We start from the raw sequence: 16515 nt of genomic DNA on the forward strand, positions 1-16515 counted from the left end.
GCGTGTGCCCTTTCCTTCTGGCAAAACCAGATTAAAGCATATTATATACATATAATTACACGTTATCTGTCACTTCTGCTGCCAAAGAAAAAAAAAAACTGCTTCGCTACATGTTTTGCATCTAGCAGCAGCTTCTCAGCAAAATTTCTTTTTGAAACATACTTGTCCTTGTGAAGTCATCCTGATCTTCTGGATCGTGATTCCAGCATAGATGTATTTAATATCTGATTTTTTTCTCAAAACACTTAAAGACTCTTTCTGTAGGAAAGTCACTGTGAGGCACACTTAGTATTTTGCTTAATGTTTTATAGTCACATTCATTTCTGAACGGGAGGAGGCATTGTGAGTTGCGCCTCTAAAATTTTCATTGTGACAGCTGGTCCTCCATATGAATTTGAATTAAGAGTTTTTGGCTTATGTCCTAGTTTATTTTTCAAAGAAATTAGTTATTCTATTAATGAGGAATCTCTCTTCGAATTATTTGGAGGAGTGAGGGCCCCATTAATTTTATTGTGGGTGATGCCTCTGACTCTATAAACTGAGGTGGCAAAAAGTGCATTACCCCTTCCTCCCGAAGTCAGTGCCTATGCATACAACTACTTGTAACAACTGTGTAATTTATAATATAGGGATAGTATTTTTAGATACTAACGGTTAAAAATGACACTTATTTTTGGGTGAATGTGATTTAGGACAAAACCATTTTAAGGTCTTGTTCACAACACTCGGAAATTTAACAAGGGACAGATGGAGATGGGTCACAAAGACTTAAGAATGAATTTAGTGAAGTGCACTTGCTATTTGTAAATAATGGTTGAGACTGTTCATTTGAACTTTTGTTTGAAAAGGAAGCACCGCCTAGTGAAGCCACCAACTAGTCTGTCAGTGGGAGCTCTAGCCAATAGCAAAGAAGGAACGAATTTCGTCAATTAAACGTCATTTGCTACAATTGGCTATTGCTGTCAAACCCAGCATTATTACTTACACAAGAATGGGGGTATTGTTTGCTTGTTTATAACTTATAACTATAGCTAGTTGCAATATTAGCTTTTAGTACTTAAAACTTCAAAAAAAAAATCTCTCTCTCTCTCTCTCTCTCCCTCTTAGGGAGAATATAAAGTATACCTTTTCTGTGCAATCCTGAAAACGTAACAGTAAAACGAATTAATTTTTGTAAAATGTATAAAACATATGAGGCGTTCACAGCTGAAGTGGATCAAGTCACAAATTTTCATAAATTGAGTTTAATTCATTTTCGGATTATCTGAAGTTGGATCTTTTCCAAGCAGTAATGGAACAAGTTTTAATTCCAAACATTCGCCTGTAGGTGACGTTAATCACTTTTGGGTCAGATTATTTGTTCACGATGTTCTGAGCCATAGTGGATCAAGTCACCAAAGCGCTGCATCAATTAACATCACAAGTGTTTCTATTTTATAAATCTAGAATTTGAGAATGGAGCAATAAAATTATTGCTAGTCAAATTAGATAATCCACTAAAGTTAACTTTAAGTCCTATTATCTCAAAACTACGTCTCATGGACTTGATCCACTTCAGCTCTGGATGTCTCGTATGAGAAAGCATGCTTCAAAGTCATGACACTGATTATCTTCTTTTTTTTTAGTTTTACGTCAAATTTTAATCACATTATACGTAAACTAGAATTAATTGGAAATTACATTATTTATGCCAGCAGCAGCAGCAGCAGTTGTTTTCTAATGCCATGCAAATGACAAAACGGTCATTAGACTTCTTGCACTCCAATATTTTTCAAAGATATTGTCATGGTCAGCCAATGAAACACAGATTTTGAGGTGTTCCGAATCCATTTCTTGATTTGAGTTGCACAATGAGCAGCTAGGGGACTGATATATTTCAATTCTATGCAGATGCTTGGCCAAACAGTCGTGGCCTGTTGAAATTCAAGTAGTACAGTACATTAAAAACTATCTTTTGACTTAAGTAAAAACCTTTTCCTTACACACCTTACAAGAAGAAGGAATCTTACTATGGGAATAGTATCTCATATTACACAACTCTTAATGCTCTCACCTCTGCCTCATTTGCAGCTGGATAAGCAACTTGCAGTCTGTGAAGTTTGGCACACCGAATGGCCATATACCAATTAACAATGATAGCTGGATCATCGTGGCACACATATATGTGTCTAGTAGTACCATCTTTAATGAATGTGAGCTGGAGAGAGTTTAAATTTCCTGTCTTCTGGGGAGCAAACGCAACATTCAGTTCTGATAACCGTAACACTGCCTTTGGATCCTTTTTCTGGAAAAAGAAAAAATTAGTGCCAATGTCATGAAGCAAAACTACCTAAGAAGTCTAGACACAAGGTGTTTGCGGAGTACTGCCCAAGAAGCACAAAATGTGAACAAGGGAATCAAGAAATGTAAAGTCAGAACAGAAACTTATTCCTAACTCGCTATCCAAAAATCAAATAGAGCATAATATTATTTGAAAATGTGGGCAGTGAAAATGTTGGAGAGTGATTGTGTGTTAATGCGTGTGAACCAGGTACTTAGCTTTCAGCTTGTGACAAACAAAGAAATTGTCAATGCAGTGACTGGCACAGAGTATGGAGTTGTGGGAAACAGGAGGGCATAGCAGAAACAGAAGACACACATTTGCAGTATGTTACAGCTTCGGTCTATACTATTCTAGATCAGTGAAGACTTTTTAGGGGGTACAAAAAATTTAAAATAAGCATATATGTTTCGTGATTCATGAGAGCTAATGGTTTGATTTCAAACTCGTTTTCCACTACTGCCGTTAATTCCCTTGAACTTCCGTTAAAATTGAAAGAAAGTCTGTTCTACTTCTTCATCATCAAATATAACAAGTTAAGGGTTCAGCCATTGAGCAAAAACAAAAACAAAAAAATGGAAATTAATTTCACACAAGTCCGTCTATTATATTTCTTTATTCTTTAAAATATAGATTCTATGATCCTTAATTAGGGGAGCAAAGATACGTGATTTTATCAAAATATCTTTTTACAGCAGAAAATAACATTTTAATAAGTAATTTTTTTTGTGAGGAAACTAAAAACAGATGTAATATTATGACATTACAGCACAAGATCTCTATATGTTGTGCAGGCAGGCAGTCAGTCAGTCAGTCAGTCGTAGTCATCTAGTTTCCATGGTTCAGATTATACTTGTTTTCTAATTGCACCATTAGCTATATTGAGATTGTTTATTTTTCTCACGTCTGACTCTAAAGCGAGGATTGATAATGGATTCAGGAAGGATTGTACATATTAGCCAGAACCTCAATCACAGATGGGTTCTTTTTGAAGCATTAATTTTGACTTTTGATATGGTAACAGATTTATTTAAATATATTTATTCCCACTAAATGGTAAATAGTGTTGATAGAGAAAATTATGAGGATGTTAGTGGCTCTTTTGTAACATCTCATCTAACGCTTCAGAGCAAAGTAATGGTTTCATCATAAGGAAAGGCAAACAAGGAGATTCTATCCACTGGATCTGCTACCAAGACTTACTCTTCAGGAATGTTTCTACAGTGCAAAACAACAAAAACTAATTTTGTTCTGTTTATTTTCTTACAAAAAAAAATTACAGTTTCAAATACATACCTCTTTCACATGATACTTCAATGTGTCATCAGCTTCAGATAAAACAAATTTACGAGGATAATAACGACTGTCTTCTTTTCCTCTCTTCATGAGGAAACCTTCCATGTACCCAGATACATAACCCTGGCGTTCAGGATGGCAAAATTCCTCACGCTGATATTTGGCACGAATCCACTGCTCCACCAAAACTCTAAATTGAAGAAAATTATATCATACAATTAATTTAAAAGACAACGTACATGTGTTGTCATAACATTAGTTTTCTTTGTAATTCTTCAACAGTTTAACTACAAATAAAAATTCATGTTAATTTGTGTTAATTTACGTTAATGATTTTCGTGCAAGCTCTGTAAGCAAAGTGTTTGATTTCTATGAAAAAATAATCTTCATTATTACCAAAACTTAAATGGAGAAAAAAACACTCTAGATTGTACTATACATGTGAGAGACAACTTTATAATTTTTCAGTTAATTGGCCAGGAGGAACGTAAAATATTTGAGGACAATGTAGTTTGGTTAAAATACATCAATTTAACCCTATATAGTACACTATCTATGTCTGAAGTCTAATAGCTGGAAAGAAACTGTTGTTCGTTGTTTAGTCAACTGTCTTAAGACAGGTCTGAACCTCACCAGTGATAACAACAACGCACCATTTATTAAGCAACTAAGCCATGAGATAATGGGGTAGAGTGGCCAGTTCCTTTCCCCCTCCATTGCATACATCACTGACTAGTTGCATATTACACTAATCAGACTTCAGATATATACAAACAATTGTTCTTCCTCTGACATAAAAATTTCCTAAATTATGGTTTATTTAACGATGCTCGCAACTGCAGAGGTTATATTAGCGTCACCGGTGTGTCAGAATTTTGTCCTGCAGGAGGTCTTTTACATGCTAGTAAATCTACTGACATGAGCCTGTCGCATTTAAACACACTTAAATGCCAACAACCTGGGCCGGGATCAAACCCGAGCACAGAAGGCCAGCGCTATACCAACTACGCTACCCATGCCGACTCCCTGACAACTCCCCGACACATATCGTGAAGTGAGATATACTGCCTGATAATTAATAGATGTACATATCAGCCAGAACCTCAATCAGAAAATGGCAGAAATACTGGAACATCTAGCGGGTCCAAGTACTATACTTAACGTGCTATATCAGATCTTTGCACACAGTGACATGTTGACACTGTGTAAATTGCAACTTACCATACTGGTACCATAATGTATTGTTGTTACCCTGTTGTATCTAAAACTGTGGGAAAATGTTACTGCAGTACTCAGGTACTCTCATACACACTACAGTGGTGGAATTTGTATGCATTCTGCATGTTTACTGTATTTTGTTTCTGTGCTTATCCATCTCCCAAAGAAAAAAACAACCATATCCTTATCACGGAGGCTCCCTGGGCTCTAAAGTGAAGGGCAGCAATCACATAAACATGAATATCTGTACATTTCTCCTGTAGCTAAGGTACAGTTCACAGAATCCATAAAAAAAGTTTGGCCCATAACCTCAGTAATTTGTCTTATGTGATTACTACATTTTGATACTGAGTTTGTGCTTATTGTGAAATAAATTTATTACAACAGCACCAAGAGAGAGAATTCTCAATAATGTATCATATCACATTGTTCTAAAACGTTGAAATACATAGTGCCTCTCTCCAATTAAAAGTTCACATATCAATATCCCCCTACGATTAGATTTTAGACATATGTACATATCAGGCTAAACTGGTGTAGGTTAATCCAAACTACATTATCTTGAAATATTTTACATTCTTCCTGGGACAAAATATAATACTGACAACTGCATACCTAGGGTTTATGAAATACCGTACTGTTCTGGAGATAGCACTTAAAGGCTGGATTGAAAAAAACTAACTTTAATTTAATTCAAATTCCTGCAGACTAATTTATCATATCCTATAAAGTTCCTCAGGCTCACAATATAAACTAAGAAGGGAAAATAATTAGAAGAGTACAGGGGAAAAACGATCAAAGTCACAATTCTCTTAAGGGTGATGTCATCTAATTCAGTATTACTGCAAACTTTAGTGTTTTTCTTATCAAAAACTGGTAAAGAAGAATTAATACCACGGATACAATCAACTTTTCCTACTTTTTCATTAGGAACAGCAATAAATTTTGCAGTAATGTACTGAATTAGTCGCGGCGCTGTTATTCCCGGCGTGACTCCTCCTCTTTGCTTACGTCTTAGGAAGTGAAGGCTCTATAAAGTCTAGAGCGGTAGTATCATTCGCCATTTTTGTTCTTGCGTTGCCGAGCTACCATATGAGGAATCTATTTGCCACACCGTTAAACATTATCATGTCGTAGCTCTTATGATAATAAATCAAATGCACTGTAATTGAGCAAACAATTGAGCGGCAAATAATGTCTTCGTGTGCTTTCTGCAAACGCCAACGAAAGAGCCAAAATGGCGGGCGATTATATTAAGAATTTATCGAGACTTAAGAAATGAATAAAGTCTTCATAAGCGAATCACAAGATGCAACGTTTAATTGTAGCCGACCTGCAACGCGATTGGCTGCCGGAAATTAGAGCGACGGGACTTTAGAAGATGACATCACACTTAGGAGAATTATGATTTTGATTGTTTTCCTCTGTACTCTTCATTTGGCAAAACTTCAAGCTAAGCTAATTTGCAGCACACGAGAAAAGCCATGAAATCATTAAATAAACTATAAAATGAAGAGGAGTACTCCATAAGAAACACGATGTGAACACAACAACAACAACAACAATAATAATAATAATAATAATAATAATAATAATAATAATAATAATATATATTATAATATTATTATTATTATTATTATTATTATTATTATTTAGTAATAATTCGTGGTGTGACAGTCTATGAAGGGCCAGAGTCAACCAACTGACTGCTGAGTCAGCTCACATGCCTCAGCAGAAGTAAACGATCATTTAACCTGAACAGAGGTATCATGCAGTCAACACAATTATCCTCTCCAGCAATATAGCTGGTTTATGAAACTGGATTTGCTACCTATCATATTTAACCAAATTCACCATGATGCTCAGTAGGCAACAGTCCCACACACTGGCCGAAATTTCATGAGAAAATTCCTAAGTTCTACTGAGTTTTAACTTTTTTTAAGGAGATCTGATAACTAGGCCCTAGTAGAAAATAAACATAAAAAGTTTAATAGTAATTAAATTAAGGAAACCAAGTACTTCCTGTATATGGTCCTATACTGTATAAAAATATACCTATTCACTTACTGTGGATCATCTTCAACAGGCCTTCGATAACATGGTGGTACTCTTTCTTCATATCTGAGACGCGCTGCAATATTGCCAACTTCTTTCATACGTTCCAACTGACTATCTTCCCATCGATCAAGTTTCAAGTGCTTAACTTTAGAGATATGAGCTCCCATACTTCGATGAACTCCAGCACATCGTGTGCATACGAATATTCCTATATTATAAGAAGCCCATTCTGGATCTGAAAAATCATTCATATCTTTTCAGTTTTCGGATTTAAAACATTTTTTGGTGAAAGTTAGTTATGGTACACCATTTCGCAGCATGTATGAAATCACTGGGATAACCCTAGGCTGTGTATCACAAACCTCAGTCTAGCACTTAGCTAAACCCTAATCAAACCCATTTATTAGTAAATAAACGTCGCTCTTCCTCATGACGAGTTAGTACAATTATTTTAATTTAGGTGAATATTACTTATGTCCCAGCCACTATAGGAACTTGATAAAATACCATGAAAATACCTTGGATTTATAGTATTGATTAGTAGAAATTGATGTGCTGGAAGAGCTGTAAGTCCACCCAAACAGCCCTAAATATGTATCTTACTTATATACGAAAATCGTCATGTGTGAAGATGAATACAGCCATATTTCGTTAATGTGCCAGTGTCGCCAACATAATAATAATACTACACACCTAATCAAACCTAACCTAACCTCTCTCATAATACTACACACCTAATCAAACCTAACCTGTCATATAATGCACATCTAATCTAACCTAACCTCACATAATACACTCCTAATCTAACCTAACCTCACATAATACACACCTAATTTAACTTAACTTGCCACATAATACTACACACCTGTAGTAACATTGCTCACATTTAGTATAATTACGTTTGCATGTATTGCCGGCCCTGCTGCTGGTGTAGGTAGCCATCCAGTGGAAGTGGATCGTAATTTCATGAAAAAAATATGGCGACTTCCATAATAATGACATTTTGTTTGTTCAGTCTATGTCTTGTGATATATTAAATGTGTTAATGTAGTAATAATTATATATATATATATATATATATATATATATATATATATATATATATATATATATATACAGTGCGTTCGTAGCTCGGCCGGACCGTTCCGCAGCGGCCTTAGACTGGGTGAAAAGGCGCGCATGCTGCCAGAGTAGTGCTGTAGCTACCGCTGACGCGCCAGTCAGTCGAGTTGGATCTGTCGTGAGGGAAAGACGTCTGTACGCGTGTTGTGAGTAAAATTGTGTTGTCTCGTGGTGATAAAGTGTCTATTAATAATGGTTGAGTACACTTTAGTACAACGTATTTTTCTCTATGATGCGTATGTGAAATACTCTTCTGCAAGAGGGTGTCAAAGAGAATTTGAACATCGGCTTGCAAGTGTTCGAATTCCTAGCAGGTCAACTATTCATGACCTTGTCAATAAAGTCAGACATACAGGATCTTTTTTTTAACAAGAAACGTGTTCAACAATGCCATGTACTGACAGAAGAGAAGCTTAATGAAGTAGGGGCCCAGTTAGAGCACTCACCCTGCAAATCACTGCAACGTTTAGCACAAGAGGTTAACATTTCCAAGACGTCAGCTTTTGTGGCAACGAAACTCCTGAAACTTAAGCCGTACAGGGTAACTGTAGTTCATGCTTTACAACCACAAGATCCTGTAAGTGAGGTTAATTATTGCAATTGGTTTTTGCAGTCCGTTCATAATGGTGATGTGGACCCACTTTTAATATTCTTCATTGATGAAGTATGGTTTCATCTTCATGATCACGTTTCTACTCAGAACAATAGATACTGGGCTACCGAAAATCCCCATACTATTCTTGAAGTTCCTCACCACACTGCTAAGGTTGGGGTTTGGTGTGCAGTGAGTGCGAGTAGAATTATCGGTCCCATATTTTTCGACACAACAGTTGATTCATACGTTTGTGTAACTTCAATTTTAAATAATTTTTTTCCGCAACTAACAAGAAATGAACGACTGAGTGGCTGGTTTCAGCAGGATTCAGCTACAGCACACACTGCTGCGAATTCTATGCATGAATTGCGAAGTGTGTTTGGTGACAGAATAATTAGTCGAGGATTGTGGCCACCTCGTTCCCCTGACCTATCTCCATGCGATTTTTATTTATGGGGAACGTTAAAGAATAAAGTATACACATCAAATCCGTACACATTACAATAATTGAAGGACAACATCATGAGAGAAATACAGGCAATCAGTCAACATGAACTTTTGCGAGTGAACCAGAATTGTTTTCAGAGATATAGGGAATGTGTTCGAGTTGAAGGTCATCACTTTCAACATCTGTTGTGATGCAGGTAAGCCTAATGTTAGTAGAGTAGTTAGTGTTCTGTACATATGACTTGCCGGTCGTTTACGTATAACTCTGGCGGCAGGCGCATCAAACTTCACCCAGACCAAGGCCGCCGCTTAACGGTCCGGTCAAGCTACGAACGCACTATATATATATATATATATATATATATACAGTACAATAAGAATTGAAATGTGCTGTGGTTGTGATAAACGAATTGAACACTGGTTTACAGCACCACATTGGCAGTGATAAAAGTGTGCAATATTCGCTTAGTAGCTAGTGAATACTCTATACTGACCTTAATTTAATATGTTGTCTTGTTCTACATGTTAATCATACGTGAAATTTTAAGTGAAACTTATTTCACTTATTTATCACCATATTGGTAAACAGTAAATTAAAGAGTTAATGTACTGAGTTGAGCTGCAAAGGGTAATACGTGCATACCATCTACAACCTCTCGTACCTACACCCCAACCTCACCGTCACGTGATGCATCCTGTTCATGACAAATGAGGCTTTGGGAACCAAGTCATGGCGGTATATCCCTTCCATCTAGAACAGAGAAAATGCTGTTCGCCTAGCCTGTCCCAGGGCTAAAGGTAGCAGCCCTACCACTGGAATACTCATTGTCTGGCTAGTAACCCAATATGAGGAATTTTAACATTACTTTCAAGTCAGAGCAAAACAGAAACTGGATAGATATATGAGATATATGCTGAAATGAGATATATGCACCTAACAGCTGGCTATATTTTGCTCGACCATCACAGAAATGAGGACATTTTAGAGGAACTCCACATGCAGCCATTAGAAGAAAAACTTTTCAATTAAAGGGAAAGATGGCTCCAACGTGTCACAAATGTATCAAATAGGATGCCTAATGCTGTACTGCATTACCATCCACAAGGAAGATGTCGACCTGGCCATCCACAAAAACGACTCTTAGACGCTGTCTAGCTGAGACCGAAACAGGTTAACTTATGACCTAAATTCGTGTATGGTGAATGATGGTGATATACTGATACACATAAACATGAACATTTTGTTTCCATAACTTTCAGACAGCAGTTTACTGGTACTAGTGTTGACAAACATTGCAGTTGAATTTTCAAACATGTGTTTATCTTGAGATTTAGCTTTATTTTATTAGATCTGCCTACTCTTAAGAGTCATACAACTCAGTAGGCCTAAATGACATGTTGAAATTTAGTTTCATCTAGATTCTATTTTAAACTGATTATCATTTGTCTATTTATGCTGTCTGTGGACCAAAACTAAAAACCCTCTCACATTAGGATTAAGTATTAAAAATAGGCACTGATAAGTGAGTTGCGGAGCAGCTGGGAACACGATACATGGACGGCAACTCGTGGCTGGACGACAGAGATTTCGGGCGGGACGGGGTGCACCTGAACCGGAGAGGGACAGCGGCGATGGGAGCTCTCTTCGCTAGGGTGGCGGCAACGACGAGAGAGGACAGGAGTCAACAATGAAGATGGGACAACACGGAGCCGAACAGCGAACAGGTGAGGACCAATCTGTTAAGGTTGCTACAGGTTAACTGCAGAAGTATAGTAAATAAAATAACTGAATTTTGGAATTTAGTTGATATCTACAATCCGGAGATAATTATAGGTACGGAGTCATGGCTTCACAGTAATATATACAATGCGGAAATATGCAGGAATGATTATAGGATTTACAGAAGAGATAGAGGTGCCAGGGGGGGAGGAGTATTTGTTTGTATTAAAACAGGTACAGACAGCAGCTTGTTATGGTCACATGCAGAAGCAGAAATTATAGTGGTACAAATCAATAATAAATACAATGGCGAAAAGTGGGATATAATAGCAGGCTATAGGCCTCCGAACGAAACAAACTTATTTACTCTGAGTAAGTTACAAGAAAAGATTTCCTCAATATCGTTAGGACGGAAGGTCGTGTTAGCAGGGGATTTAAATCTACCCGCAGTGAATTGGAATGGTCAGATAGAGACAAACACCCTTTCACAAACCTTTGTTAATTACCTGAGAGCAGCTGGTTACGGACTGGAAGGTCAGGGGTCCGATCCCAGGTGGTGACAGGATTTTTTCTCGTTGCCAAACTTTCAGAACGGCCCCAAGGTTCACTCAGCCTTCTATAAAATTGAGTACCGGGTCTTTCCCGGGGGTAAAAGGTGGTCAGAGCGTGGTGCCGACCACACCACCTCATTCTAGTGCCGAGGTCATGGAAAGCATGGGGCTCTACCTCCATGCCCCCCAAGTGCCTTCATGGCATGTTATGGGGATACCTTTACCTTTATGGGAACAAGGATTTACACAAGTAACAAATGAACCTACAAGAAACAATAACCTTTTAGATGTCTTCCTGATACGACCCTGGGATAGTTTTCATTCTTCACAAGTACTACCTGGAATCAGTGATCATAACAGTGTTCAACTCGAGCTAAACTGGCTTCAGACAAATGTCCGAATAGATATCACTAGGAAAATATGGCAGTATAACAAAGCAGACATAAACGGTTTGCAAGGTTACCTTATAGATCAACATAACAAATTCTTAAACGAGGGCAGAAACATGGATCAAGCATGGGAAAATTTTAAACGAATATTAACCGAGGCCACCTCCACATACGTGCCATACAAAATAGTAAAAAGTAATTCAGACCCGGAATATTATACAAAATATGTCAGACAACTTAAGAAAAAGGCTAGGCGACCGTACAACAAAAGGAATGTGAGCTTAGAAAATTACCAGAAATTTAAGGACCTTACGAAACAGTTAGAAATAGAAAAGAAAAAGGCAGAAGCAAACTACCTGCAAAATTTATTGAAAGAAGGTGAAAATAACTGGGGTAGGTTTTATAATTACATGCGCAGAAGAAGGGGAAATCGGGAAACAAAACCAGTTTTGAGAGACACTAATGACCAAACAATTACAGGGGACAAACAAAAAGCAGACTTACTAAACTCAAAATTTATTTCTATTTTCAATAAAAAGGAAAGAGAGATTACAATCGATGAAAGTGAATGCATAGAGATGTTCGAAATAATGGCTAAAGATGTTCGGAACAGAATAGAGACTAAAAAACCGAAAATCGCGCGGCCCAGACAATATTCCCACAGAAATTATAAAGTTAGGAGGTGAAGCCATGATCCTGTACTTAATGCGAATTTTTAATATATCAATAAATAATTGTAGTACCCCAGACGACTGGAAATCGGCTATCATAATCCCCATATATAAAGCAGGAGACAAATGCGATGCGAACAATTACAGACCTGTCAGTCTCACATCAGTTATCTGCAAAATAATGGAACATCTAATAACACAATATATTTGCAACATTTTAGAAGATAACGAATGGCTGAACAAAAATCAACATGGCTTCAGACCAGGATACTCTTGCGAAAGTCAAATCACATCCTTAATACAAGATTTATCTGATGAAGTTGATAGGGGGGGAAGAATAGAAGGAGTTGTGATCGATTTTGCTAAAGCTTTCGACGTAGTGCCTCACGAAAAACTTTTAGAGAAACTAAGCAGGCTTCCAGTAGATAATCGAGTAGTAAGATGGATAAATAAATTCTTAGAGAACAGAACCCAAAAGGTCAGACTAGGAAAAGAAATATCGGAACTAGGAAATGTAACATCAGGCGTGCCTCTATTGTTTCTTATATATATATATATAAACGATATAAATAGAAATACTACGTCTCAGATAAGGTTATTCGCAGACAACTGTATAATATATAAACAAATTAATGATGAATCCGATATCGCCACCTTACAAAACGATCTTAACGTTACTGAAACCTGGACGACAGAAAATAAAACGAAAATCAATGTCAGTAAAAGTAAGTCAATATCCTTCTGTAGAACGCATAAAGAAATTTGTCTCGGATATCAGCTGAATGGTACATCATCGGTGCCACAAGTGAACACTTGTAAATACCTAGGTATATATTTAAGTAACAAACTGGGTTGGGAGGAACACTTCACTAATATCACACGGAAAGCCTGGAAAGCACTACATTTCTCTATGCGTATTCTGAAGAAATCTAACCGAAAGTCAAAAGAATTAGCATACAAAACCCTTGTTTGCCCAATTATGGATTATGGAGCAGTAGGTTGGGATCCGTAGAGACAAAACCAAATCGATTCAATAGAAAAGGTCCAACGCAAGGCAGCAAAATATGTCAAAATGGGGAAGGGACATGGTGAGGAGATAGTAAAAGATTTAGGATGGGAACCTCTCAAATCAAGGCGACGAAAAACCAGACTCACTGCATTGTTTAAGGCACAAATGGGACACAAAGCATGGACCAATATCAATGCTAGATTAGCAACACCATCATACTTAGGAAGGGCTGATCATATTAGGAAGTTTAAATGTAGAAAACAAAGAACGGACATGGCAAAATTTTCCTTTGTTAACCGCACAATAGTAGTCTGGAACAGCTTACCTGTGGCAGTCTTTCAGGGTGGTCCTCTTAAAATCAATACATTTAAGGAAAGGTTGAGAAGATTAGACTGAAAATGTAATTGGAGGTGCAGTGTAATTATTTAAGTTGTGTCATGTAACTAATTGAGTTGATATATAATGTAGTTGATATGTAAATAAATTAGGGTGATATGTAATTAATTAAGATGATATGTAATTAAGTTGGTATGTAATTAATTAAGATGATATGTAATTAAGTTGGTATGTAATTAATTAAGGTGATATGTAATTATTTAAATTGGTAATAGTTGGGTGAAATAGAAGTACTTATAAGTTACATTTACTTTTGTTTATCGTAGGCCTTATTATAGAATAGTTTTTATTTATAGTCCTAGGTTTATTGCATCTAATATTTATAGATTTACGTTTATTTTATTTTATTTCATTTACGTTTATTTTAATTTATTTCTGTAATTGTAATTATTGTATATTATATATCACTGCCACCGGGTGTATACCCAATTGTAGTGTTAATAAATACATACATACATACATACATACATACATACATACATACATACATACATACCTACGTACGTACGTACGTACGTACATACATAAATAAAAAAAATGAACTCGTTTTATAAGTTCTACCAACTTTCTTATATTATAGAGTTAGAGAAAATACTATGTCCTTTTTCATTGAAGGTATTTAGTAAAATTTTAACAGTGCAAATATCTTTGTGCAACTTATCTACTGCATATTAAGCTGAAGACCATTAAGCATTAACCAAGATTTCTAAGTCACTTCATAGTGTTAGCCTAGAGTTTTCAAAGACAAAACAGACATTTAAGAAAAGAAAACTAACAATTCAAAATCATATCAATTTGAAAAATTTTGTGAAACACTTGTCAAAAAGAAGAGATGCATTTAAATCAAACTTTGTTACTAATAGGAAATTATTCTACAGAGCATTCCAGAGATAAGTACTGGTTTATTCTTCAGTCACTGGGTGGCACGGTGTTTAAGCAACTGCCGACAACAGGGCCCTTAAACTCATGACGTTTCACCAAATTAGAACTTACATGCATACTTACTAACCATAATATGTTGTATTTAACATTAATTATTATATGTTATATTAATTACAGAATTTTGCACTATACAGAGTTCACATTGCCATAAAAAATCATCGTTCACATTCTTGAGCTCCAATGTACTGATTTATCTAATTGTGTCACGAATGTTATCTCTCAGTTGTTCAATTGTGCGAGAATTATTTGCATACACACTATTTTTAGTGTTCGATTTTTATGGGGAACACTAAAAAACAGAAAGTATGCAAATAATCCTCGCACAATTTAACGATAGAAAGATAACATTCGTAATGCAATTAGACAAATCAGTGCAGTGAAGTTCATGAATGTGAACAATGATTTATTTACAGCGATATGAACTCTGTATAGCGTAAAATGGTCAATACTTCCAGCAGCTACTGTCATGAGAGTGAATATAAAATACTGTAAATAATATAACATATAATAATTAATGTTAAATGCAACATATTATGGATAGTAAGTATGTGTGTAACTTTTAATTTGGTGTAGTGCTGTGAGTTTAAGGGTCCAGTTGCCGCCAGTCACTCAAGCAATGTGCTGCCCAGTGGCCGAAGAATAAACTGGTACTTATTGCTGGAATGCTCTGTAATTTCGAGATTTTTGTCAGTGTAGTAAAAAATTCGTCTAGGACATAAGATTCCTGGTCAATTCCGCCGAATCTTGGACAGTTAGAAATGCTACAGGGAACAGTAAATCTGAATTTCAAAATCGATTAAAACTGTGTAATCTATTTAAAATTTGTAACCATGACGGGACATATCACTGGGAGTTACCAAATGATTCACAACAATTTTATTATCTGCTGGCAAATCACTTTAGACCTCCTTACTTCAAATAAAGGTAGCATATTATACCTACTTATGAAATAAATTAGACAGACTGAATGGTGACAGTGTTTATGCTAACCATTCAAAATACAAAATCATGACTAGTACCATTGGTTGTTAATTTAAGGAAGAAATCGTGACAGAAAAAAAATGCACAAGTTACTAATTAAAATATTACCCTTGACGACTCTAATATAGTTGGAGATATCAACATTCAAATTCTAGATGACTCTATGGATGACTTAGGGCATAGATATATGAATTTGGTTTTTACCAGTTATTAAAATCCATAACTAGACCACAGTCGAAAAATTGTCTTGATCATATTTTCTTTAAACCAATAACAAACTACTTGAATTTATACCAAGTGCAGGGGCAGCCCTTCCTTATGTGCTACAGTGCTACAGCACAATGATAATTTTTGCTCAAATAATGTACTTGTAATACCACCATAGTATCTGATCTGCCATTTGACAATTTCCCGTGGTTATGTTCATGACACATTATAGAGTGTTTAGTCTTCGCTCTTAGCTCTTTGGTGCCTCAGGGGGTACAATGTGCTACTCAAAACTCTACATGAGAATGTAGACAATTAATGCGCATGTGCAAAGCTGAAATCACTGCCCTGATTGGCTATTTTTACGCGGGGAAGTGCTGTAGTCAGCTTCAGCACAACACAGCTTGGAGATTGCAGAAGTAAAGCGTAACGAAAGAATGCTTATTTGTGGAAGAACTCGGAACTATTTACAATGTAGGCCTATTTGGTAATTCAAGTGTCCTACTGCTGCTGCCGTCTACCTGGTTTTTGAGGTTCCTCCTGAACCAGTCAGCAAGCGACGGAGAATGGAATCCCAGAGAACTGAAGCCAAG

The 16515-nt window shown here is 36.3% G+C and overlaps 1 protein-coding gene and 1 long non-coding RNA gene across 2 annotated transcripts in view; one reads left to right on the top strand and one right to left on the bottom strand.

Moving 5' to 3' along the window:
• Nucleotides 1-16515, top strand: part of LOC138713401 (uncharacterized) — a 207000-nt gene that overhangs the window by 137620 nt on the left and 52865 nt on the right. The window lies entirely within an intron of this gene.
• Nucleotides 1-16515, bottom strand: part of LOC138713395 (arf-GAP with dual PH domain-containing protein 1-like) — a 35860-nt gene that overhangs the window by 11424 nt on the left and 7921 nt on the right. The window contains exons 2-4 of the mRNA XM_069845472.1: nucleotides 6902-7127; nucleotides 3617-3806; nucleotides 2054-2284 (exon numbers count right to left, since the gene is read on the bottom strand). Of these exons, the coding sequence (XP_069701573.1) occupies nucleotides 2054-2284; nucleotides 3617-3806; nucleotides 6902-7127 (647 nt within the window). The remainder of the gene's footprint in view (nucleotides 1-2053; nucleotides 2285-3616; nucleotides 3807-6901; nucleotides 7128-16515) is intronic.

Source organism: Periplaneta americana, chromosome 14, assembly GCF_040183065.1.
Source record: "Periplaneta americana isolate PAMFEO1 chromosome 14, P.americana_PAMFEO1_priV1, whole genome shotgun sequence".
NCBI classification, from domain to species: Eukaryota; Metazoa; Arthropoda; class Insecta; order Blattodea; family Blattidae; genus Periplaneta; species Periplaneta americana.